Source organism: Acomys minous, assembly GCF_964271855.1.
Source record: "Acomys minous genome assembly, chromosome: 5".
Taxonomy (NCBI): domain Eukaryota; kingdom Metazoa; phylum Chordata; class Mammalia; order Rodentia; family Muridae; genus Acomys; species Acomys minous.
Window position 1 is genome coordinate 57454083 of NC_140494.1, and position 26310 is coordinate 57480392.

Sequence of the window (26310 nt, forward strand, 5' to 3'; positions counted from 1 at the left end):
GTCATTTAACAATCATATAGGTAGAGAATCAGTAAGATACTCCAAAACAAGAATGAGTGGGCATAGATATACTGAAAACTAAGATTCATCTTGGGTTTTACAGCATAGCAGCTAATTATATCAAGTCTAAGTTAAGGCAGTCAACAGGATGAAACTGAAAACTAACTAGTGGATTTGACAGGGGCTGGGTTTTGTTTTGCTTTTTTTGGGGGGGGGGGCGGATCTGTTTGTTTTGTTATATTTCTGAGACACTTTTTCTCTTACTAGTTTTATGCTGGCTTGGAACCAAACCCAGGCTGGTCTCAAACTTGTGGCAATCCTTCTGACTCAGCCTCCCAAGTTCTGGTACTAGAGGTGTGAGTGATGCTTGGCTCTAAGTAGTTAGATACCTTGGTAAGCCCTACAAGGTTTCAGAAAATGGTAGTAGACTGTGGATTGATTAGAAAGTACAGAAGCAGAGAGAACAGACGCTGTTCAGTAGTACAGTGTTTGCCTGGCATACACCAGGTTCTGGGTTCAGTAGCCAGGAATACAGTGGAGAAAAAAACCACCCTGACAGAGTTAGGAGGAACACAAAGAACCAATCTTTTGTACTTGCCAACAAAGTTTATTTTGGGTGTAGATGTTTTCTTGGCAGCCATATTAGTAGGTACCGCTGATACTTTAGTGTTGGATGTGCTATTAAGAGACGAGTTTCCTGTAGTTGAAAGACCTTTCACTGAAGAAGTTGCAATTGATGACGTGTTCAGAGTACAATTGCTTGCTCCAATACTTGAAGGAGAGGCAGTTGGTTTTGAAGCAGATACAGCTGTTGAAGAAGTAGCTTGGCTAACAACATTTGGTTCCGTTGAAGGAATAGGTTTACCAAGTTTTGTGTGTAATTTAACCACCTACAAAACAAAAAGCACACCTGTCAGGAAACTCATATGTGTTGATTTTTTAAAAAGTTTGTCTGAGTGAGACTTATTATAAAATGAGAATCAAAACTGTAATTTTCTTTGCTATTTTTTTCAATTATGGTTTTACAGACAAAACTCATTATTTTTAACATCTGTTTATTGATTAAAGGACTTGCCTATAAGCAAATCAATCTGTAGTTAATCAAGACAAATGAATTAGTCCCAAATTGTAAAGCAAGTGGTTTAATTCAATGTAAAGGTTCTCTAGAGTGTCTCTTTTAAGCAATGACTATTTGATATTACCTTGATGTATGTTAACATAAACAAGGTTTATTTATAATACACTCAAAAGTTTAAAAAATTGTAGTCATTGTTTTTAAAACCCTTGTTGAAAAGTGAGAGTAAGTAGAGTAAGACATAAGGCTGTGTGTGTGGGTGGGAGGGGGAGCAAACACCTACTTTCTGATGCTTAGCACCACGAATGTGGGCAGCATATGCATCTGCTCCTGTACAAGACACATCACAGAGCTCGCAACGTAGCTGATTTTGTGTCCCACGAGTTGAGTTGTTGCTGCTGCTGGTATTTTGAGAGGCTTTCAATGCGGCTTCTTTTTTTTTATGTTTCTGTCCTTCTAAGTGCTCTTTATAAGTCTGTTTTGAACAAAAAGTACAAATTTTCTTTCTATAACATTCTATTCAACTTTCAGACCTCTAACACTCATTTCAAAATGGATCATAAGCTGGGTGTAGTGGCACATATCTTTAATCGTAGTACTCAGTAAGCAGAGCAGAACTGTATTGAGTTTGAGGCCGGCATGGACTATATGGTGAGTGTCAGGCCAGCCAGTTACATGGTAAGACCCTGTCTCAAAAAAACCTAAAAACAGACCCCCAAACAAAACAACAACAAAGAGAACATGGTAAATGTGTCGTGCAGACCTGTAATCTAAGTGCTCAGTAGGCTAACGAAGATCATCATTGAGTTTAAGGCTGTCCTGGGCTATGTAACAATAAACTGTCTCAAAAAAAAAAAAAATGAAAGAGGGGATCGAATAAGGGAAGCATGGATAAGAACTGCTGTTTTAAAAGCACTTCAGAGCACAAGAGATTCTGTATGAACTGTAGCTCTCTCTCTCTGTAGTTTAATGAGAGTACTTCGCTGTTTGTTGCCAAGGACTAAGTCAGGTACATATGTAGGCCCAGCATATACCTCTAACCTTCTAAGAACACATTTATTCAATAGTCCGTGTATGGGTGCTAAAGAGCACAGGGCAAGCACAACCTACGGTTTTATTCAAGAGGTTAGCTTAGCCATTTTGTAGACAAGGTTTTCCTGAGACCATCCAGGGGATGCCAAGGATCTGCCTATCTCTCCTTTCTGAAGAAACACTAGTATGTTAAGCTTAGGCCACATGAGGCTTTAAAAAAAAAAAGTACAACCAAACATAGTGGCATTGTTTGCAAAGCCAACACTTATCAACTGAGCTATTTTCTTTACTTTTAACCCAATAGCTTTGAATTACAAAGCATTTCACGGACAGAATATACAATAATCTAGACAGGTACAATGGCCCACCTATAATCCCAGCACTCAGGGAGGAACAGGCAGAGGCAGGCGGATCTCTGTGAGTTCGAAGCCAGCCTAGTGTACAAAGCAAATACAAGACAGCCAAGGCTTCACAGAGAAACTCTGCCTCCAAAATCCAAAAAAGAATATAAGATTACTGCCTGTAGTTTTAAGAACTTACACAACACTGGGCAGAAAATGATAATAGTAATCATTCCACTACAGCATGATAATCATTCTTTATAAAGAGGCATATTTATATAATTTAATTAAAAAATTTAATGTGTTGACAATCATTAGAATCTAAAATAAACTGCGTAAAAATGAATATAAATGCATATATTTTACTACTCTAATTAGGTGTCAGCAATTCAGAAAACACACACACACAAAGAGAAAATATTCAAGAGTTATGTATTAAAATAAGAATTCAGTAAATTAAAAATTATATATAAGCCAGGCATAGTAGCACATGCCTTTAATTCCAGCACTTGGAAGGCAGAGGCAGGCAGAGGCCTGTGAGGCCAGTATGATCTACATAGTGAGTTGTGGGAGGGGTGGCAGCAGCAGCAGCGCTACATAGTAAGACACCCCTCCCCCCAAAAGCAACAACAAAAAATATACTGGTAGAATAGAGTTGGAAATATAGAAATAATGTGAAGAGTCAAATTTGATCTATTCTCCCCACATAAATTTTTTAATCTTAAAAAAAGGGGGGGGGATCATATATGCTTGGTACCCTCAGAGGCAAGGCAATAAGGGTGTATCCTATCTTCTTCTGGAACTGTAGTTATGTTAGTCAGCATCTATGTGCTGGAAATCCAACCTAGACCCTCGGCAAGATCAAGTGTTCATAACCACTATGCCTCTAGCCAATGCTTATGTAAAGTTTTATATAAAAACTTTTTTTAAAGACAGGCTCTTATTTTGCAGGCTAGGCTGGCCTTGAACTTGCTATCTTCCTATTTCTGATGTACAATCTGTTGGGATTATAGCTGTGTATCCCCATACTTGACAAAAAATGGACTCTCTCATAATCAAAACAAGTAAGGTTTAGAAAGGAATGATTCATTAACAGACCCATGCTTGAATCACACATTTTAAGATGGTAGGATCATTATCAAAACAAATTTGTCCTAGGTTGATCTTTGTTTAGGCAAGTTAAAGGGAGACAGGGCCTCTAATACAGGCTGGCCTCAAACTGAACACATAGCCAAGGATAACTGAACTTCTGCCTCTAAGTACTGGGATTACAGGTGCACAGCAACTACCATGTCTAGTCTATGTAGGTGTGGGGATTTGAGTCTAAGGCCCAGTATATAGGCAAGAACTTTACCAACTGAGTTATATCCCCAGCACTATAGTTGATCTTCCTTACACCTTTCTACTTCTAGTGTTCCAAGTCCCTACATGAAGAAAGTTACAGACTATAAAGCATGTAGAAAAGTCTCATTAGAAATACAATCCTTAAAATTATAGGTTAATTTGAACTTTCAAAAACTTAGAGAAGTTTTATATAAAAAGCAAAGCATCCTAAAAAGAGTGGGAGGCTTAAGTTTCCTCACTTTTCATACACTTACACTCACTTTTACTGTTTTCCTGATGATCACTTTTGTGTTTCAATACGAACAATTTTTAAAGAAATGTTTAGTGAAATACAGCTATCTCTCAGCGTCTGCAGGAAATTGTTGACCAAAATCCAAGCATGCTCAAGTTTTTAAATTAAATAGCAAAATTCTTTGCATATAATCTATGATTTCACCTGCTTACATTAAAATCTCTAAATTATTTATAATACCTGTAGTAAATCCTACTGAACAGTTCTCCTGTATGGTTTAGAAAAATAACAAGAGAAAGAAGTGTAGGTATTCTGCACAAATGCAGTCTTCCACATGCGTATTTTTGATCTATGGGTGAATCGTGAGATGTAGAATACACAAATGTAAATGTGCTCTGTAGGCACAGGAGTTAGAACATCAGCCCTACTCAACTATGAAAAATAACCACGAAGACTCATGGTAAATACACAATATAAGTACCTGTGGTCCAGCACAGCTGATCTTACAAACATCACAATAGTGAATCTGGGGTGGTTTGGGAGGCTGTTTTGGTTTCAGTTGTTTATTTTGGAATGGTGTTTTTTTAGTAAAGGTGGTCCCTGTCCAGGCAGCTGTTGCTGCTGCTGCTGCAGCAGCTGCTGCTGCTTGCTTCTGTTGCTGCTGCTGTTGTTGGTAGTAGGAAGACGCAGCTGAATATACGGCTGCTTCATAACCTGAATAAGATGTACCTTACAAATAAAACGAAACAAAGATTATGTTATATGATTATAAAAGGACAAATTAAATGTCAGTTGTAAGTTTAAATTCAACAAATGCCAACAAAAGGTAGATTTACATGTGCATATTTACAGTATTTATATGTCTTACATCATAAAATGTCTGCACCCGCCCCCACACAAAACTTACCAGTGTTCTACACCAAGTTACTTAAATATTTACTTGAAACATCAGATGCTATGATGGTGTGTAAGATAAGTGTAAGATTTAGTCTTTCAAAAGATGCTTACTGTTCAACCAAAGGAACATGCCTGACAATTGTGTGGTTACAGAACCTATTGATCCTTTGAACACATTTCACAAAATACTGGGCTTAAAGAAGAATCTAAAGTAGGAAAAATTCAGAAGCGCTTCATAAAGTAAGACTTAGAATGGAGGGATGGCTCAGCCATTAAAGGCTTACAACCAAAAATAAAGTTACTATCGGATAAATTAAGAGAGTAACAGATAATGAGAATAAGATATATGACACCAGAAATTCAAGTCCCAGCGACCAACTTACGGATTGTACAAATGGTGAAAACAAGAAAAAACAAGTGGGTTTAGGAGGCAAGGAAACAAAGCTTAGTAAATGAAGGACAAGTTACAAGACCATAGAACAAGAATCAGTACATTGTTCTTTCTTCCAAAACATAAAAGTAGCATGGTATTCTGATTTAATATATAGATTCTGTAAATTTACACTGTTGGGAGTCTATACTGATAAACTCTTTATGGTGATGGATGACATACATAAACTTCAATGTTCAGTGACACACATGCTTTTAATGTATGAAGACTTTTAAGTTTGCAGTTGTTCAGTTTATATATGAGCATGTTTAAAAACTAAAAGTCTACCAGTTTCTTGAGATCCAGTGTGCTGCCTAGTCCCCATACCCCCAGTCATATATAATAGGTGGGCAAGAAGTAAAGAAGACCAAGATGGCAAAACAGCATAAACTACAGAAACCTGGAGCTACAATTACTGCTCAGCAGTAGATGGCACAGTGGACTGAACCTAAGTTCAATGCTCAGTACAGAGAGTATGGAGAATGGGGTGAGTGAAGAGAACGAGTATGAAGGCACAGCTTCTCGCTCTTAAAAGCTAATCTATAATAACCAAATGACTTCTGACCTACTGACTATAATACATGTACACATACAGAAAAAAAAAGAGGAAGATAGGAGCTTAGCTATACCAGTAACCAGAATCTTAAAACCAACAAAGCTAACAAAGATAAAGAAAACAGGTAAGTTTTTGAGAAAAGCCTTTTTGGTTTTAATTATAAATTATCAGATTATAAAATGCTTCTGAAATTTTAAGGTAAGAAAATGTGGTAGAAGAAAATACTTGAAAGAAGGGAAAGGCAGACACAAGTGATAACCACATCATCAGATAAGAGAATAATTTGGAACCCAGGGTTTCACATTTGGCTTATGCCTTTTTTTAGACAAAAACTGTAAAAAATAAAATAGCGTGTGTGTTTAAATTTGAAACTCTACCATAAGTTTCACAACATATCCATAAGGCAGGCATCACTACCCTTATTTTACAGACACACGTCTACACACAATTAAAAAGAATTTTTAAAAAAGTTTATAGCCTGGTAGCACGCAGTTTTACTCACTTCACTCATCTTGCTGGCTTATAAATTTTTATTTTATTATTTGTTTGTTTATATTTTGGTTTTTGAGACAGGATTTCTCTGTGTAGCCTTGGCTGTTCTAGATGCACTTTGTAGACCAGGCTGACCTCAAACTCACATCCATCTGTCTGCCTCGGCCACCTGAATGCTGTAATTAAAGGTGTGTGCCACCATGACCAGCTTTAGAAATTTTATTTTTCATTGACATTGTTATGGTATAATGCTCTAGTATATAAAAAGTGTATTTATCGGATACAGTGTGGCATTTCAGGCCCAGGAAAAATAGCTTCTAATGTTTAATACAGCATAGCAGGATGACTAAGCTTAACAATAGAGGCAATATTTCAAGATAGCTGGCAGAGAGGTATTTGAATATCTGAATACCAAAGAATGGTATCTGAAGTGATAGGTATGCATATTCCCTTAATGGATCATTACACATGATTCACTTGTTGAAATGACACACTGTGTCTGTGAGTGGGTATGTACATGTCAATGTAAGCGCAAGGTATTTAATTCCTTGGAGCTGGGGTTACAGGTCTGTATCTGACACTGGTACTGGGAACCCTATTTGGGTCCTGTGCAAGAGGAATAAATACTAAACCACTGAGCCATCTCTCTAGCCCCAAGAGGACAACCTTCAGTATGATCCCTGAGAACCACATGGCAGGAAAGAATCAGCTCTCACAAGCTGTCCTGTGATATCAACACAGTATATACTGTGTTTGCCCCCCATTAAATTAAAAAAAATTTATAAAACAGCATAAAAGCTAGATGTGGTAGTGCATGTCTTTAATCCCAGCACTCAGGAGGCACAGGCAGGTGGGATCACTCTGAGTTCGAGGCCAGCCTGGTCTATACAGCAAGTCCAAGACAGCCAGGGCTACACACAGAGAAACTCTGTCTCAAAAACAAACAAACAAAAAAAAACCCCAGCCAAACAAAAAACCCAAAAAACAGACCAAAAAACCAACCCCCAAAATGCCAGCATAAAAACATTAGACACATACACACACACACTTGCAAATATAGTGTTACCCAGAGAATACTATGAAACATTCATGTTTCTAAATGATATTCACATTATTAAGAAACTGTAAGCATCATTACTGAAATGGTTGCTTGCTGAGTCTACAGCAAGAAAAACTTAAAAGCGCTCAAAGACTAACTTGGCAATATCAAAAAGACTCAAGAATAAAAGGACCCCATTGACCAAATTCATGAAAATAATGCCCCAAAGAGACACGGATTACAACTTACTGTATAATAAAAAAATCTAAAGTACTGAACTGGAAGAGGGGACTCCTTGGAAAATAATCCTCAAGGATCAACATGTTAAAAAACTTCCAAAAACTGCCAAAGAAATTTACTTATATTTTTAAAATAAGGAAAAAAGTTATTTTATTTAAAAGATTCTCCAGCCCCCAAGAAAGGTATTTTATTAATGAAGTAATGAAGATACCTGACAGGCAATACTTAAACAGCTGATGGTATCATGGATGAGAAATAAAGGTATTATTCATTATATGGTCCTGATGAAACCGAACGGAGAGAACATTCAAATGTAGTTTTTCTTTATTTAAAGAGCTGGCTGAACCTAAATATAAAGAAACTAATACTGACACATGTCACTGTATTCCCTTTCCGCAAAAAAAAAAAAAAAAAAAAATGTAAAAAAGAGAAAAAGAAAAATATAAACAACACTTGGTTTGATGGTGTATACCTATAATCCCAGTCAGCACTTAGATGGACAAGGCAGAAAGATCATGGTCTAAAGCCCACCTAAGCTGTACTTCGAATTCTAGGCTGTCAACAGGAACAGTGAGATCATGTCTCAAAAGCAAACCACTTAGATTGCTGGAAAAACAATCCCTCATTAGGAGGAAATCAACAGATTCTTTGCCTAAAGAAGTATACTCACTAAGATCTTACTCTGTCTGCCAAGGTCACTGATTTTAATTTTAAACTTTATTATAAAAAACTGTAAAGCAAAACACCAAATTTAACCAGAAATTTATACATTTGATAGTACCCATGTCTAATTTATTATTAAAATTGTGGCTCACTGTGTAGATTATTTTAAAAAGTTCAGAAGGGCTGGAGAGGTGGCTCAGAAGTTAAGAGCACTGTCTGCTCTTCTAGAGGTCCTGAGTTCAATTCCCAGCAACCACATGGTGGTTCTCAACCATCTATAATGAGATCTGGTGTCCTCTTCTGGTGTGCTGCCATATATACAGGCAGAACACTATATGCATAATAAATACATAAATCTTAAGAAAAAAAAAGAGTTCAGAAGAAAGTTGTCATTAGCTGGGGAGCGGTGGTATATACCTTTAATGCTAGTACTAGGGAGACAGAGGCAGAAGGATCTCTGTGAGTTTGAGGCCAGCCTGGTCTACAGAGTAAGTTCTAAGACAGGAAAAGAAAAGTTGTCATACTGGGACTGAGGGGTTATAGAGTTTATAGCCAAATCTAATAATCTGAGTTCAATACCTCAGGCTCACATGGTGGAAGGAAATAGCCAAATCCTGCAATTTATCTTCTGACCTACACACGCATGCACATGCATGCACACACAAGCATTAATTAAAAAAACCAATTTTTTAAAAAAGTCATCATTCAAGTATATAGTCAGGTATCCTGAGAATTCTTGACCGTATAGCTATATAAAAAAATGATCTTTTATTCTTAGGGAATACTTTCAGAAGAACTCAAGACAAGGTACTAGACTGCATGATTACATTTTATAGAACATATTCAGAAAAGAAGTCATGACCAGAGATAATGTAGACATTTAAAAGATGTCCAATAATACTTCATTCCAACAATCTTGGCTACAAATGTAAATAATTAACAAACAAAGAAGCAGAGAAACTTAACCAGAAAGTTTTATTTGAGTAGAAATATTGGTATTTTAAAACATGAAAAGATCCATTCCTTAAATATGGAAAATCCTGGATCATATCTTTACTTGTTTAAAAATAATAATAATAATAATAAAAGACTCTCTTTGCTAACTTCCTTTAATCAGGTCCTCACTATTCACCAATTTAGGCAGAAGTCTCAGAAGACCCTTTCCTCATTCCAATGTTTCCATATATTGCCAAGGTAGACAGCACCACATAAGAATACAGACTTTGTACGCACGCACGCACGCAGGCACGCGCGCACACACACACAGCAAGATTTTGAAGTAGTGTAGGCTGCTCTTACGAAAACTATCTGCTTGCCTAGTTACATTATGTTCCTCAAATCAGGGATAAGAAATCTCTGAGGAGAAAAAAAGGTTATCTTTTAAAGTTCATGTGCAAGTGGCTAAAGAGGTAGCTTAGTGGTTAAGAGCACTGTCTGCTCTTCCAGAGGTCCTGAGTTCAATTCCCAGCAACCACATGATGACTCACAACCATCTACATTGGGATGTGATGCGTGCTACAAAGTCTGTATTCTTATGTGGTGCTGTCTACCTTGGGATGTGATGTCCTCTTATGGCATGCAAGTGAATATGCAGATAGGGCACTCATATACCTAAAATAAACAAATCTTTAAAAAAAAAATTCTGATACTCAGAATACAGCAATGCAGAAAAAAACATAAGAACTAAAACGGTCTATGCCACCGTAGGGCTGCCACAGACTATGATAGAGGATTAAAGAATACAAGCAATACACATCAAGTAACACAAGGCCAGGAATCCACAAAAACAGGCACGCAGTTTTCACTTCTGCAATACTAACTACCTCAGTCAGAAACCAAGAGTATCCTATCCCTACAATCTTACAGGTGTTATTTAAAAACAAAAACCGGGAGCTGGAGAGACGACTCAGTGGTTAAGAGCACTGACTGCTGTTCGAGGGGACCAGGGTTCAATTCCCAGCACCTACATGGCAGCTCACACCTGTCTGTAACTCCAAGATCTGACACCCTCACACAGACATACATGCAGGCAAAGCACCAATGCACATGAAATAAAAATAAATAAATTACAAAAATACCTCAAAAACCTGAGAACTGCTGCCAACATTTTCAGGGACTACTTCTGAATAAATATAGCTCATCAAGAACCAGAAGAAACAATATGAATAATTTGTCTATGATAGTTTTCAAGTGCTAATCTTGAGTTTTAAACTATCAAAAAACAAGCCTGTTACGTTTTCTAACTGAAAGGGTAGGTCAGAATACACAACTAGCTTTCAAATTTCTCCCAAGGGCAGTATAATCTGTTAAGAGCTTCTATCACCACCACTATCACCACCACAGACCTTTTGTTACATTATGTACAAATATTTGTATTAACAATTTTATCAATTCAATACCTGCTACTGTAAGTAAAATACTTCCACAGACAACCAGGAGTTTGTAGTCGGTGCTTTGCAATTTGTTTACCCACTTAAATACGACATGTCAGTCTTACCAGAATAAGTGACTGCTGTGGTACTGTAAGTAGCACTCTGAGTATAGGACGGCACCACAGTAGCCGCAGCTGCCACTGGTTGTACAGTGGAGGACACAGGATAAATGGAGAACGTAGTGGTAGCTGGACTTGGTGTAGCTGGTTTTATGGCTGTCACTTGTCGAGCTTGCTGGGCTTGAGTATACTGTGTCGCACCTTGACTATAACCTGCCTTAGGAGCTAAAAAGCAAGAAAGACATGAGAAAAAAAGAGGGTAAATACAGTCACTGCAACAATATACTTTAAAAAGCTAACAGCAATAGCTTGTCACAAATGCAACTTCTTCTGAGCAAACAATGATACAATTCTTACTATAATATGAATAAACATGTAAATTTATCTGCTGTGTTTCCCCACGTGTCTCTAAATTTGTGGCATGACAGTTCATCAGAATCAGAACCAGAATAGCAGTACTATTTATAAATGATAAATTTGTTTAACTTTTAAATCAATCAGTCTACCTGAAAGGCTTAACTTTGCAAACAGAACAAAGAAAGCTAAATTTGTATTTCAACTCACATTAAAAATTTCAGTGTTTAAGCCAGGCATGGTGGCACACACCTTTAGTCCCAACACTAGGGAATCAGAGGCAGACAGATCAAGGCCAGCCTGGTCCACAAAGCGAGTACAGGACAGTCAAGGCTACACAGAAAAACTCTGTCTCGAAAAACAAAAAACAAAACAACACAACAACAAAAAGGTTTTGTTGTTGTGTTGTTTTGTTCTTAAAATGAAACTTTTCGGTCAAGTTCTCAAGTCTACATCCATTAAGGTCTACAAGTATGGAGGCTTCTACCCAAACAAAAATCTTCCTGCATCTGAGCCATTATATGCACTGTATTCAACATTATTGATGTTCAGTGAATGTTGCTGGCTCAGTGCTCTAGGCATAGTAGTGGGCTGGGTTAAAGGGTTGTGGGCGTGTTTAACAAATGGCCTTACAAAAATGGGAGAGAGAAACCCATTATCAGTGGTTAGTAACAGAACCACCTGTCATTACAGATAAAAATATGGGCTCATAAAAGTACCCATTGGTTACTAGGGCAGTCTGGTATAGCATGTAGCTACAAGGTCCTGCCACAGCTTCTTTTGTATAGTTTATTTCAGCAAGAGTCCTATGCTATAAATGACCAGCAAAATCCTCCTCTAGAACAAAGGAACAGCAACCTTTCTCCTAATCATCTCTCTTTGTGACTCAACAGCGTTACAGTAGTCAAAAACAAGGACATAGAACCATTGTAAATGCTCTGCAGTTTGTCTTCATTAGATTACCCCAAATTACGTATTCAGAAATGTGTAATAAAACTGTTTATATTCATAAAGCCCACCTGTCTGATAGTAGGTTTCAGCAACAGAAGGCTGAGGCTGGGCGGCAGCAGCTACAGCAGCAGCAGTTGCTGTTGGCTGTTGGTAGTACTGCTTACTATCATAAGCTACAGCAGGGGCTGTGGATCTTACATACGAATATGAGTCCTAAAGAGAAGAAAGGAAAGAAAAAAAACACACAAAAAGATCCTTTACTTAAGAGGCAGGAAAAAATCCTTACTGTGTAAAAATATAATAAAGGAAAATAAAACATATAGTTATATAGGCCAAGACATACAGTTTCAATATAATACAACTAACCAATAAATTTTTAGTTTATAGTAAGAAATACAATATTAGTAATAAATATATAAACATTAAATAATAATATAATCAAGTTTCAATACAAATAGAACTAATTTAGAACTTTTAAAAATAAAAGTTTGATTTTATTTTTGATTCAAGGAGTATGATTTCAATCAGAACTCCAAAACACTGAAAAATTACTGAATCAAATAACCCATTTTACTTAAGATCTCACTTAAAAAATTTTTTATTATGTATACAGTGTTTTGCCTGCATGTGAGCCAGCAGGCCAAAAGATGGTATCAGATCACTTTATAGATGGTTGTGAGCCACCATGCAGTTGCTGGGAATTAAATTCAGGACCTTCAAAAGAACAGCTAATTTCTTAGCCATCTAAAATCTCACTTTTGCCTTTAAAGAAGAATACTATAGTATTAGAGAAAGAATTTCCATGGGAAAAGAAAATAGAGCATCAAAGTAACAGCAAGAGGATCAGAAACTTTGATGAGTTTCAAGAAGAAAACATGTAATATGTATTCAATGTGGCTTATGGCTATGAGTTCAAACTACCCTGTCTCAGAAGGACAAGTAATGTCCACTTGTATAAACAAAGGACATTTCCCCCATATAATTTCTTTTCTCTAAAAAATTAGGGTAAAACAAAAGCATTTAAACAATATTTTGTGTAAAACTTTTAAAAAACTAAACAAACATATAAAAATACATATATGTGGTTGGAGAGATGGCTCAGAGGTTAAGAGCATTGGCTGTTTTTCCAAAGGTCCTGAGTTCAATTCTCAGCAACCACATGGTGGCTCACAACCATCTATTATAAGATCTGGTGCCCTCTTCTGGTCTGCAGGTGTACATGAAGACAAAACAAGATATACATAATATGTAAATGTATGTAGTAGGGTAAAACTAGCAAAGGAGAATTAACATAAAACCCATTGCAAAGAAATTTAATGCTTGGGTCACACCCCAACATCCAAGAAATCGTTCACTTTTCTCCATCACTGGGAGTACATTTGGAAGGCTTAGGCCTTCTGTTATACCTGAGCCCATTAAAAGTGTGTCTTTAGGCCTTTCTCACCTGGTAGTTCTGTGTAGTAGCTGGAGGTGGTGGGGGTGGTGCTTCTTGTTGCCTCTGGGTGTAACCATAGTCGGTTGCTGTGTGGGCAGTGGGATAGCCTCCGTAAGCAGCAGCTGTTGCAGCAGCTGCAACAGCTACTGGAGCGGGCCTGGCAACTGCAACTGTGGCGGCTGCTGGTGCATAAGCAGCAGTAACTGTGTGGGCAGCTACTGGAGCCTGATGGACAGTGTAGCTAGCAACTGTAGTTGGATGAGAATAGGCTACACCCGAAGCTGGCTGCTGGCTAAAGTGTGAAGTAGAAGAATAAACATAATAATTTAATTTTAAAATCAAGCAGTCATCTTAAAATTGTTTGTCAACTTAAAAACACCGAGGTATAAGAATATGATTTAAAATTATCACCTTAAAATTATCAAAAGCATACTTTTCAAGTAATATAATTACTGACTACAGAAGGCAAAGTATTTGAACTCGCTACTTTCTAGTCAATACTGTTATTATTTTTAAAATTTTCATTCTTTAATCACAATACTTTATATATTCAAATATATTATGTTTCAGATCATGAATCACACTGCAAAGCGAAAGGAACAGATATGAAAACACTAGGAAGGAAAAAAACTCGAATCAAATTAGGAATTTAAAAAAAGCATTTGTATAAAATTCATTATTTTATTCATACATTAAAAAATCTTAACAAAAAGACATTGTACAAGTTCTAGTGGAATATATGATAAATTTTCCTGCTGACATTTCATTGCATAGTTCTTATAAATTTAATAGGAAATGTTGTAAAAGGCCCTATAGCAGATGCTTTGCAGTCATTCCCATTTAAGCCTCAAAGGCAAAAGCATTTTCCAAACATAGTAATCAAATAAAATTTCACCTAAAATTCTTATAGAAATGTTAATTTAACTTTGAAAATGGGAATCTATATTACATAAGACTTAAGTCATACATGTTATCACAAGATAGCACAGCTTAGTTTTCATTAAAGGCCCTGAGCAACATACTCGTAATTTCACATGCTAAGGCTATAGTACCAAGTACTTCTTAAAAGTACTTCTTAAAAGCAGCGATACCCAATAGCTGAAATGCTTGGCTGATAACAAGGTTTACTATGAGCCAACAGTTAAGAATAGCTGGGGGGTATGAACTGTTGACACAGCACTAATAAATTACGAGTATGTGATTCATAGGTTATAAAGTACAGCATATTCTGCTATTGATGTGCATGGCAGCATAGGAAGGCTGTATAGAATTATTATTTTGGGCCACCATATTTAACCTGAATTATGGAAAACAGTGATCAACTAAAATTTGACCAAAGGGAATATGAAATAGAGTTAAGGATTTATTTTATCTCATATAAAAATGGAAGAGTCTAGAAAAGGTGATAGTTGCCTTCTAAAAGAAGACACTTACTCCATGCTGCTCCAGAGAACAGAACTAGAACCAACAGATGGAAGTTACAGGGTGCCAGATTTCAGTCCAATATGAAAAAGAAAACAAAAAACAAAAACAAACAAAAAACTTAGAGTCCAAAGAAACTCATAAATTCTACCTGGATGAAGTTCCTATATTTTCATATAAAACTAGCCAACACTTTCTGCATAGATGGCAATTACAGAAAAAGAAAGACAAGCTCATATTTTTAGCAGCAAATATGTCTAAAACTAACATTTGACTTCTTATGGATAATATGACATTCCTTTTAATTTTATTTATTTACTTATTTTGCAGTGCTGGGAATTTAAATTAGGGCTTCATACACGCTAGGCGAAGACTCCAACACAGCTATATTTCTAGCCTCAATTTGACATTCTTTAAAAAAAAATTACTATGGGTGGAATGTATGTGCCATGTACGAACGTTGTGTGGAGGTCAGAGGAAATTTTGTGGAGTTGGTTCTCTCTACCTTTATGTAGATTCTGGGAATCTAACTGAGGCCATCTGCACTTTTATCTTCTTGATGGCCCATAAATGGGCATTCTTTAGAGAACAGACTCCTGTAAGATGTAACCTGACATGTGCAGCCTCCTCACCAGAAAAAAAATATAAGAGTTTAATTATATATGATTATATATCTAATAATAAATATGACATTAATAAATATAATAAATTTAATATATTTATATTCTAATATATATGATGAGAATGTAGCTCAGTTGGTATAGTGCTTGTCTGTCTAATGTACTGCAAACAGCAGGGCTCACTACTTAGCGTCTCATAAAATGATGTGGAGATATACAACTGTAACCAAATACTTGAGAATTGAAGGCAGGAAGCAGATATTCAAGGTCATTCTTAGTTACACAAGACCTAGTCCTAAAAACTAAAATAAAAACACACCAAGTATATGAAACCTGCATTAAACATTTAACTAGTAAGATTTGATTTCACACACACATACATACACACTACATTGTCTATAAAGGAAATTAGTTATGTTAAAATTCAGATAGAGTCTCAGATTCTCATACAACACACTTTGATATCTGTAGGAGACTGGCTCCAAATGAAAATGATAAGATTAATAATAAGATAACAAAATTCAATAATGTTCAATTTCTGGCAAAAAAAAGGGGGGGGGGTACAGTTCACAAGAGCTAGGAAAGTAGCTCAGTGATGGAACCTCGTGCTAGCACATGCAAAGTCCCTTGGTTGAGGCCTTAGCAAAACAAAAAATACAAGTTTCTAAAAGGCATAGTATTTGCATAATTTAAACATTATCATACCCTACACCATAAATCTCATGCTCACATTACTTATATTAATAAAAATGCCATATAATTAACTACAGCTTAGGAAATAATGGATGACAATAAAAACACCTATAATGCTCATTAGTATAAGACACAATCATCCAGTCTTTAGCCATGATGCAGAGCCTGTACATACACAGAGTTAACTTTAACTGACCACATTTCTTGGCCCCAAGACAAAAAGTAGGTGGGAACAGAGTGGAAACAAGTCAAGTAGGTAGGCAATTTGACTTATTTTGATCCTAACCCTTAAAAATTCATGTAACTCAGGGAGAAAGACCACATGCTCATTTATGCCTCCTGTCTCAGTGGAATCACTCATGATTTCTGCACTCTTCTAAGTGTCTCAGTTCAAAAAATTACAAAGTCACCTTCCCCAAGTTTCCGTATAAAAATGATGCCAGGGCAGTAAGCAATTATTATATATACATTCCTAGGGCTTCCTGACCTAGGTCTGTTTTACTAGGCCAGGTCTCTATACTCATCAACTGGACTGGAACCTTATCTTCTTGATACAGAGGCTCCAGTATCCCAGATTGGCCTTGAGCTTACTATTTAGCTAAAGATGACCCTGAACCCCTCATTTAGTCTTTGGAGTGCTGGGGAATACAACTCAAGTGTTCCCCACAGTGGAAGTATTCTATCAACAGAGCTACATCACTAGCCCCTGGAACCATAACTTCTACCAAAAAATCAGGTAGTCCCAATTCTGAGGGTAGCTGAGCTGATTTCTGTTCAAATAAAGACTGTCTAGTGTATTATACTAAAAGCCATTCAGAAAATTCTCTTTTCATTTCAACTCTCCCAACATGCTATACCAAACATATACTAAACTAGCTTATACTAATCCAATCAAGCAATAAGGGGCCAATAAATATACTTTAAAATTTCAGGTCAAAGAGTAGGGGGTGAAGCCCAGTATGAGAGAATTTCTGAATCCGAACCCTAGCATGGGGGATTTGATTTCAGGAAGGATGGTTTAAGTCAATACCAAGTTCACAATAACAAGTTAACGCCAGGCGCACACCATTAATGCCAGCACTCCAAGGCAGAGGCAGGCAGATCTCAGAGAAACCCTGTCTCAAAGAAACAAAACAGGAAAGAAGTTAAAAATCAAGCAGATTTGACTATTTTATAGTAGTAAAATAAAAGGTGTCACATCCCTGCATACAATGTAAAATTTAACTGACTTCAATCTGTAAAAACAAGAGCTTCTGCGTAAAAATAATAAATAGAATTTAGTCAGCACCCTCTCCCCCCAGACAGGGTCTCTCTGTGTAGCCTTGGTTATCCTGGGCTCACTTTGTAGACTAGGCTGGCCTCGAACTCACAGCCATTCACCTGCCTCTGCCTTCCAAGTGCTGGGATTAAAGGCGTGTACTACCTCGCCCGGCTAGAATTTAGTCAGCTTTAAATGGAGAGAAATTAAATAGAAAATCAAGAAATTAAGCTGGGTATGGATCATGTCTTTAATCCCAGCTCACAGGAGATAATAGCAAGCAAACCTCTGTGAGTTTACCACCAACCAGCCTGGTCTACATAACAAATCCCAGGACAGCAAGGGCTACACAGAGAAACGTTGTCAATTACTCCCCTCCAAAAGCCTTGAAACAATTCCTTCAGGTGGGCATGGTGGAGCATGCCACCAAGCACTCAAAAGGCAGAGGCAGGAGGACCTCTATTGCTCTGTGAGTTCTAGACCAGTCTGGTCTACACAGAGACCCAAGCCAGCCAGGGTAGAGAAGCTACATGGATAAATGAATTAGGTTTTCCAGGCAGCTTTGCTGTCTTCTTAAAAAAAACAAACAAACAAACAAAAAAACTAAAAAGAGGGTGACAGACAATTTATCAGGTATTTTTAAAAGGTGTATTCTCTTTTTTTTTTTTTTTTTGGTTTTTCGAGACAGGGTTTCTCTGTGTAGCCTTGGCCGTCCTAGACTCACTTTGTAGACCAGGCTGGCCTCGAACTCACAGCGATCCGCCTGCCTCTGCCTCCCGAGTGCTGGGATTAAAGGCGTGCGCCACCACCGCCCGGCTACAAGGTGTATTCTCAATTGCAAAGCAGGTTAAGTCTGACTGCAAGAAATAAATAACACAAAGTAACACAACTTTCAAGCCCCCTAACTTATGTCATAAAAAAAGTCTTTATACTAGATGAACCTATGGAATATATATGAGATAAAATGTGAAAGAAAAAGAGGTCCAATATCTAACTAGAAAAGAATTCTAGAGGAAAAAAAAAACAAGTAAATGAAACTAAGAAAAACGTCTACTACTAAAGGGGAGCATACTTTTAAATTCAATTGGCCAGCCTACTACAAAACAACCAAAGTTGGAGACATTATACAAATTTTCAACACAAAAGAAGCCCTTCAATTTTTCCAGAGAGGAAAATAATAGTATATTTTACAATCAATAGAAAACTAGATACTAGTGGATCATAGACAATATGGTAATGTCTTCAAAATCCAAAGGAAAATGTTATTCTGTAGAATTCTGTGCCCAGCCTTGTTATGCAAATAAGTACTTTTAAAAGACATCCTAGGCATAAAGTTTTCCTCTTAAACTACACAAAAATTAAACCAAGATAACACATTTCACAAACCATGAAGAGGAAAGTCCAGATTAACAGCTATGAAGCAGGCCAGAGATCAGAGCAAAGCCTCTGACAGAAAAGATGTCCAGGAAGACAGGAAACAGAAAAATTGAGATACAATCACTAGGACTGGAAAGATGGCTCAGAGGTTACACTACCTGTTCTTCCAAAGGTCCTGAGTTCAATTCCCAGCAACCACATGGTGGCGTGCAACCGTCTATAATGAGATCTGGCACCCTCTTCTGGCATTCGGGCTTACATTCAGGTAAAATACTGTATACTTAATAATAAATAATTTTTTTTTTTAAAGAAATAATCACTAGGCCTGGTGGCACTTGCCTATAATCCCAGTACTTAAGAGGCAGAGGAAAGACAATGAGTAGTTCAAAGCCATCCTTGATCACACGGTAAGCCTGGGACCAGCCAGAGCGTCAGACCCTGCTATCAACAAGCAAATGATAACATGGCAATGACAACAAAGGGATGATGATCTCAAGACAAAGGACAGGTGGACAGAAAGTACAAGTGAAAAAAAAAATCCACCTTAACTTTAGACTAGGTAGATTCCTATTAAGTACTGCAGGATTGCAAATGGTCTCCTATAGGATTTAGATTTCTAGCACAGTATCTGGCTCCATATTAACTACTTACAGTTAGAATAAGGTAAGTTTTTCTTTTCTTTTTTTTTAAAGTCTTAGAATCAATATATACAGAAGACAAAATCATAACTAGAGAACAAAATAGCAGTAAAAATTGTAACATAAGGGGAGAGATGGTATATGTTAAGAAAAGAAGCAAAGTACAAATGTTTCAAGATCCACTCATCGCACCTACCCCAGCCCAGACAGGGTTTCTCTGTGTAACCCACCAGGTTGTGCTCAAGCTCAGAGATACACCTGCCTCTGTCAAGTGCTAGGATTAAAGGCATGTGTCACCACTGACCTTACTGCTTTCTTTCTTTCTTTTTTTTGAGCCAGGGTTTCTCTGTGTAGCCTTGGCTGTCCTGGACTCACTTCACAGACCTGCCTCTGCCTCCTGAATGCTGGGACTATAAAGACATGACCACCACACCTAGCTCCTTAGAGATTCTTAAAACAGGGGCTGGGGAGATGGCTCAGAGGTTAAGAGGTTAAGACCTCTTTCAGAGGTCCTGTGTTCAATTCCCAGCAACCACATGGTAGCTCACAACCATCTATAATGAGACCTGACACCCTCTTCTGGAGTACAGGTGTACATATATAGGCAGAGCACTGTATGCATAATAAATTTTTAAAAAGATTCTTAAAGCAAAGAATAAATTACTGTCTTCAAGGGAACTAGGAACATAATATGCTATGTAAACAAACAATGTAAACATAATTGTATAAGGTTGATTAGAATAAATTATATATAGTAAAGCAGACATATTTAGTGATATAAAATGGATACCAAAATAAAATAGAACACACTGGGTGTGTTAGATCTCTGGAAGTAGAAGTCTTTAGTTTTTCTTTCTTTCCTTTTTGTTCGTTTGAGACAGGGTTTCTCTGTGTAGCCCAGGCTGGTCTTCCCTGGGGGCTGGGATTGTTTTGTTTCTTTCAAAAAAATAAATTTTCATACATATGGATGTTTTGCTGTATATATCTGTGTATTATGTTCATGCCTGATACTCATGGAAGCCAGATGAAGGCATCAGATCCTCTGGGACTGGAGCCATCTTCCCAGCCCCCTTTATTGTTTTCTTTTTGAGACAAGATTTCATTGTATATTCCAGACTAGCTTTTGAGCTTCTAATCTCTTGCCTCAGCTGGTGGTAGACATAAAATATATAGCAGTACCATAAGGATTAAAATAGTTAAGAATAAACTTAAGGGCAGGGCAGATAGCTCAGTTGATAAATTACTACCAGGCAAGCCTGAAGACCTGAGCTCCAATTTCTAGAATTCACATTTAAAAAACAGGTTCAGTGGCATAAGGCTGTAATCCCAGCATTAGGGAGGCAGATCCTAGGGGCTTGCTTGGCCATTGGTGAGTGCCAGATTCAGTGAGACCCTGTCTCACAAAGTAAATTGGGTGACAATTGAGGAGGAAAACAGAAGTCAGGCTCAGTCTGTTTCCACACACTCTACACCTTTTGCCCCCTCTCTATTCCTCTATGAACATACAAAGAACAAAACTGGACTGGTGAGGAGGCTCAGCAGGTTAAGTCATATGCCAAGTTCAAGACCAGGATCCACACACAGAGGAGAACACTGACTTCTACAAATTGTTCTCTGACCTCAAATGTGTTGTTGCCCATACATACACACATACAAAAACAAAACAAAACAAAACAAAAAAACAAAAAAACAAAAAAAACCAAAACCAAAAACCAACAACAACAAAAACAACCCAAAAAACGGACCCCTGTTTGTTGTGGACTTTTTGTTTTATTTTGTTATTTTCTGTCTTACTCTTAAAGAGAGAAGTAATAGGATGAAGTTGGGTGGGTAGGGAGATGGGGAAGAACAGGAAGATTTGGGGAAGGTGAAAAAAAATGATCAACATTTTGCATGAAACAATTTAAATAAACATTCCACATATTTAAGGTGAAGCATGTTAGGATCTAAGTACTACTCAAAGTCATCTATAGATCTGGTGAGATACTATCAAATTCCAATGACTTTCTGCAGGAATTAAAAAATCCATTTTAAAAGTCACATGAATCTTAAGGGAACCCCAATAGCCAAATAACCTTTAAAATGGACAAAACCTCAAATAATTATCTTCAGTAGATATAAATGGATGGCAACAGATCCTATGAAAGTGTGAAAAAAACATAAATACTAATCATTAGAGAAATGTAAATCAAAATGTATAATAGGTATTTTTCTCCCATCCACTAGAATATTATAAAAACAAGTGTTTGAATGAGCATCAAAGATCCTTCTTATGGAGATGGCTTCAAATGTGGCAAACAAGCCACTGGGCAAAATGTCCTCATTTCTACCACAGACAGAATTCTGCCTAAAAAAGGGCAAGCTTGGATGCCAGCAGAGTCAACAGCTAAACTCTGCCAAGACAGAGTAATCAAGTCCTCAACAGTTTCTGCCTCACAAATGTTTGTCAGATATATTGGGCCAGAAGGCTGAAGAAGATGCTCCCAACATTATAGCGTTTTGGGTGACTACACAGGTAGCAGACTGTCTCTGTCATTTTCTCATTTGGAAAGCTACTAACCTGTATTCCCGGCATACTCAGGTAATCAAGTTTATTCCTTCTCAAGTCTCTGATGGACTTGAAGACCAGGTAACTAGTTTTACCATGAAGCTTAGCTGTTTAGGAATTAGGATGTTCTTAGGTCTAGATACATGTTTTAAGTTCATAATGACAGATGTGATGGACAATAATTTACATTCAGAATTTTAGACACACCAAGATAGGAAAGATGTTTTCTTCAAGGCTCTCAAATACAAATAATCAAAACACTAAGAATGTAACATTTATATTAATTCCTGATTGTGTCATGGTTCTTCTTGCTATAGGTAGCTTAATGTATAGATGTATAATATAAATGTATATGTAAAAAATAAAAGATGTTTAATTAAAAAAAGGTGTTGAGGAAGCTATGAAAGTTGTTTAAGAAATTAAAACTATCATTGATCTAGCAACCCACTTTTGAGTATAATATATAAAAACATTAATAGTAGTATCCAGGTGAATGAGTGAGTATGTATGTATGTATGTATGTATGTATGTATGTATGTATGTAACAAACGCCAAAAGGTAGAAACAACTCCAACTGTTCACCAAGAAAGGAATGAAAACACGTGGTATAACCATTTAGCAGCATGTGTTTAATCTTTTTTTTTTTTTTTTAGTTTTTCGAGACAGGGTTTCTCTGTGTAGCCTTGGCTGTCCTGGACTCACTTTGTAGACCAGGCTGGCCTCGAACTCACAGCGATCCGCCTGCCTCTGCCTCCCGAGTGCTGGCATGTGTTTAATCTTTAAAAGGAAGGAAACTTTGGATGAGATGGCTCAGAGGTTAAGGCTGTTCTTCCAAAGGTCCGGAGTTAATTTCCGAGTAACCACAGGGTGGCTCAAAACCATCTATAATGTGATCTGGTGCCCTCTTCTGGCCTGTTGGCTCATATGTAGGCAGAATACTGTATAAATAATAAAGCTTGAAAAAAATAAAAATAAAATAAAATAACTTTAAAAAAAGGAAGGAAACTCTGTAGAGTTGCAACACTGATGAATTTTAAGGATGCTATGGTAGGTGAAAAAAGCCAAACATAAAACAATAGATATTGTATTATTCAACTACTATACCTGTACCTTTCTAAAGATATCTAGATGTGTTAAAATTCATAGAAAAAGAAAGAAGAATGGGCATTACCATGGGCTATCTGGAAATATGTTTCACAACAAAGTAAATATATTTAACAGCATTGAACTACATACTTTAAAATGTCTAAGAGAGATGGTACCTTTTTGATTAATCTAAAGCACTTCTCTCACACCAATATAAATTTGTTACAATTTTTCAAAGTCGCAAAAGCAATCGAGTACTTAGTATCCAGCTACAAAAATGTATGAAAATAACTAGAAATTGTCCCAACATAAGATATCTAAACATAGCCAGATGTGGTGGCACATGTCTGTAATCCCAGTAGAAGGAGGCAGAGGCAGGCAGATCTCTGTGAGTTTGAGGCCAGCGTGGTTGGTCTACAAAGTGAGTCCAGACAGGCAGGACTACACAGAGAAAAAGCCTGTCTTGAAAAACCAAAAAGGGCCAGGTGTGGTGGTGCAGGCCTTTAATCCCAGCACTTGGGAGGCAGAGGCAGATGGATTGCTGTGAGTTCAAGGCCAGCCTGGTCTCCAAAGCGAGTCCAGGAGAGCCAAGGCTAACAAAGAGAGACTCTGTCTTGAAATACCAAACCAAAACAAAAAAACCCAAAAACAAAACAAACAAAAAACCAAAAAGATATCTAAACGTGAAAACAAAATACTTTATCAAATAAGTAAATATGCTGGACAGAAATGGAAGGAAACTTCAGTGCTAAACCTGTAAGATTAGGCCATTTTGATTCTGTCTGCTGAACCTGAGAACCATGAGAAGTTCTCTAAGGCACAGGAAAAACTGTCTTGTTAACAAGAGACTGAAAACTACTGAAGCATGAGTGTAGCATGCTGAAGACGTTCTGAGGGTAGATAGTTTTCATTGCTCTTCAAAGTGGTGTGTGTGGAAGGAACCTTAATGAGGAATGAACAAATAAAGGGAGAAGGCCAGTTTAAATAACTGATTACAGGGGCTGGAGAGATGGCTCAGAGGGTAAGAGCACTGTCTGCTCTTCCAAAGGTCCTGAGTTCAATTCCCAGCACCCACATGGTGGCTCACAAGCACCTATAATGAGATCTGGTGCCCTCTTCTGGTTTGCAAGCTCACAATGCAGGCAGAATACTGTTTAAGTAATAAATAAATAAATCTTTAAAAAAAAACCTGATTTTAGAGGATAACAATTATGCCCAACAATAATTATAAGGACTGTACAACAGTATTTGAAGTCCTTATAACTACTATAAATAACCGAATAGTTCATAAAAGAAAGTATTAGTTATACTAAAAGCTGTTGGGTAATATAAAATGCTTTCTAATGGAATTCATGAAAACCAGGTCAAACACTGACATTTATTCAGGCAGTCAGGACTATTCATTCACCCAGAAGAAAAAGAACAAGCAGCCTGTCAGGCAGATAGGTGGCTCATTGGGTAAAGGCCCTGGTACTGGAGCCAGACCACCTGAGTTCAATTCCCAGGTCCTACCCGATTGAGAGTTCAGTCTGTTTCTTTCTCTGGCTCTACCAGAGAAAGTTATTTATTCACTCAAAACACGTATACAGGTCGGTTTTATACATATTCTGCTTTAGTCGTGGATCACCAAACATGAAGCTGATAACCAGGTTTACATTTCAAATCCTTATTGCTGTCCTGTAAACACCTAAGGAATAATGCTAACACTGATAGGAACTGTGAAACGACTTGACAAATAATATTGAATCTCCAAAAAACTGGAAGAGTGTGGAAGCCTCCTGGGATGCTGATAATGTTCTGTTTAAGTGGGGGCTACACAAGTGTGCTTACTTCAACATAATACCAAATTATCACGTATGTTCAGTTTTCTTTTTACATATATCTTGTTTCAATAGTTTTGTTTTTTAAGATTTTGGAGACAAGGTTTTTCTGTTTAGCTCTGGCTGTCCCAGACAGAACTTGCTCTTGCAGTCTAGGCTGGCCTGGAACGCTTTTGAGAGCCACCCATCTCTGCCTCCTGAGTGCTGGGATTAAAGGTGTGCATCACCATCTCACGGCATTTTTTTTTTAAGACTGTATTATTAGCCGGCCTTTAATTTGGCGCACGCCTTTAATCCCAGCACTCGGGAGGCAGAGGCGGGCGGATCGCTGTGAGTTCGAGGCCAGCCTGGTCTACAAAGTGAGTCCAGGACAGCCAAGGCTAACACAGAGACCCTGTTTCGAAAAACAAAAAACAAAAAACAAAAAACAAACAAACAAAAAAAGACTGTATTATTATGTATACAGTGCTCTACCTGCATGCACACCTACAGACCAGAAGAGGGCACCAGATCACATTATAGACGGTTGCAAGCCACCATGTGGTTGCTGGGAATTGAACTATAGCCCTCTGGAAGAACAGCCAGTACTCTTAACTGCTGAGCCATCTCTCCAGCCCTATCTCAAATTATTTTAAAGAATTATTTCCACTATTTTAAAAGACATTTAAAAAAGAATTTGTGTGTATAAGTATTGTCTGAGGAGGTCTGAAGAGAGCACTGGACCTCCTGGAACTAAGAGCTTGAGATGGTTCTAGGCCACTACAATGTGGGTTTGGGAACTGAACTCAGGTCCTCTGTAAGAGCAGGAAGCGCTTTTAACTTGCTGAGCCATCTCTCCAGTCCTTATTTATTTATTTATTTATTTATTTACTTACTTACTGTGTGTATGTTTCAAATGTCTTTTAACATACAAAATATTCAAAGAAACAAAAAGCACAATGCTTATTTTATTAATTTGATCTCTATGCATTAAGAGTTATACTTCAGGGACTTTGCTTTATCAAACACTAAAAGGTGCCATACCTGAAAAATGACCTTAATCCTGAGCTCTAACCAAGCGGTGACATGAACAATTTATGAATAAGGACAGTGTTGACCTTTTAACCTTTACTAAATAGATTAAACATGTAATTCTAATGCTGCAAGCTACATTTCTAAGCCCAAAGACTCTATTTCACCCCCATGTAATTTCTTAGTAACAATGTAGCTGACTGAGAAAACAAAAACATACTTTTACTTTGAGCCTTCTATCTATAAGCAAAGCTCTATCTCTAAA

General features: G+C 37.3%; 1 protein-coding gene across 3 annotated transcripts in view; it reads right to left on the reverse strand.

Annotated features, from left to right (window-relative positions):
- ZFR (zinc finger RNA binding protein) overlaps window positions 1–26310 on the reverse strand; it is a 65800-nt gene that overhangs the window by 32486 nt on the left and 7004 nt on the right. Inside the window, exons 3-9 of one of the 3 annotated variants that reach the window (XM_084782589.1) lie at window positions 15007–15030; window positions 13582–13864; window positions 12206–12350; window positions 10839–11057; window positions 4506–4753; window positions 1359–1550; window positions 599–890 (exon numbers count right to left, since the gene is read on the reverse strand). In XM_084782589.1, the coding sequence (XP_084638715.1) occupies window positions 599–890; window positions 1359–1550; window positions 4506–4753; window positions 10839–11057; window positions 12206–12350; window positions 13582–13864; window positions 15007–15030 (1403 nt within the window). The remainder of the gene's footprint in view (window positions 1–598; window positions 891–1358; window positions 1551–4505; window positions 4754–10838; window positions 11058–12205; window positions 12351–13581; window positions 13865–15006; window positions 15031–26310) is intronic. The other 2 variants (XM_084782590.1, XM_084782591.1) reach the window with 2 other exon arrangements.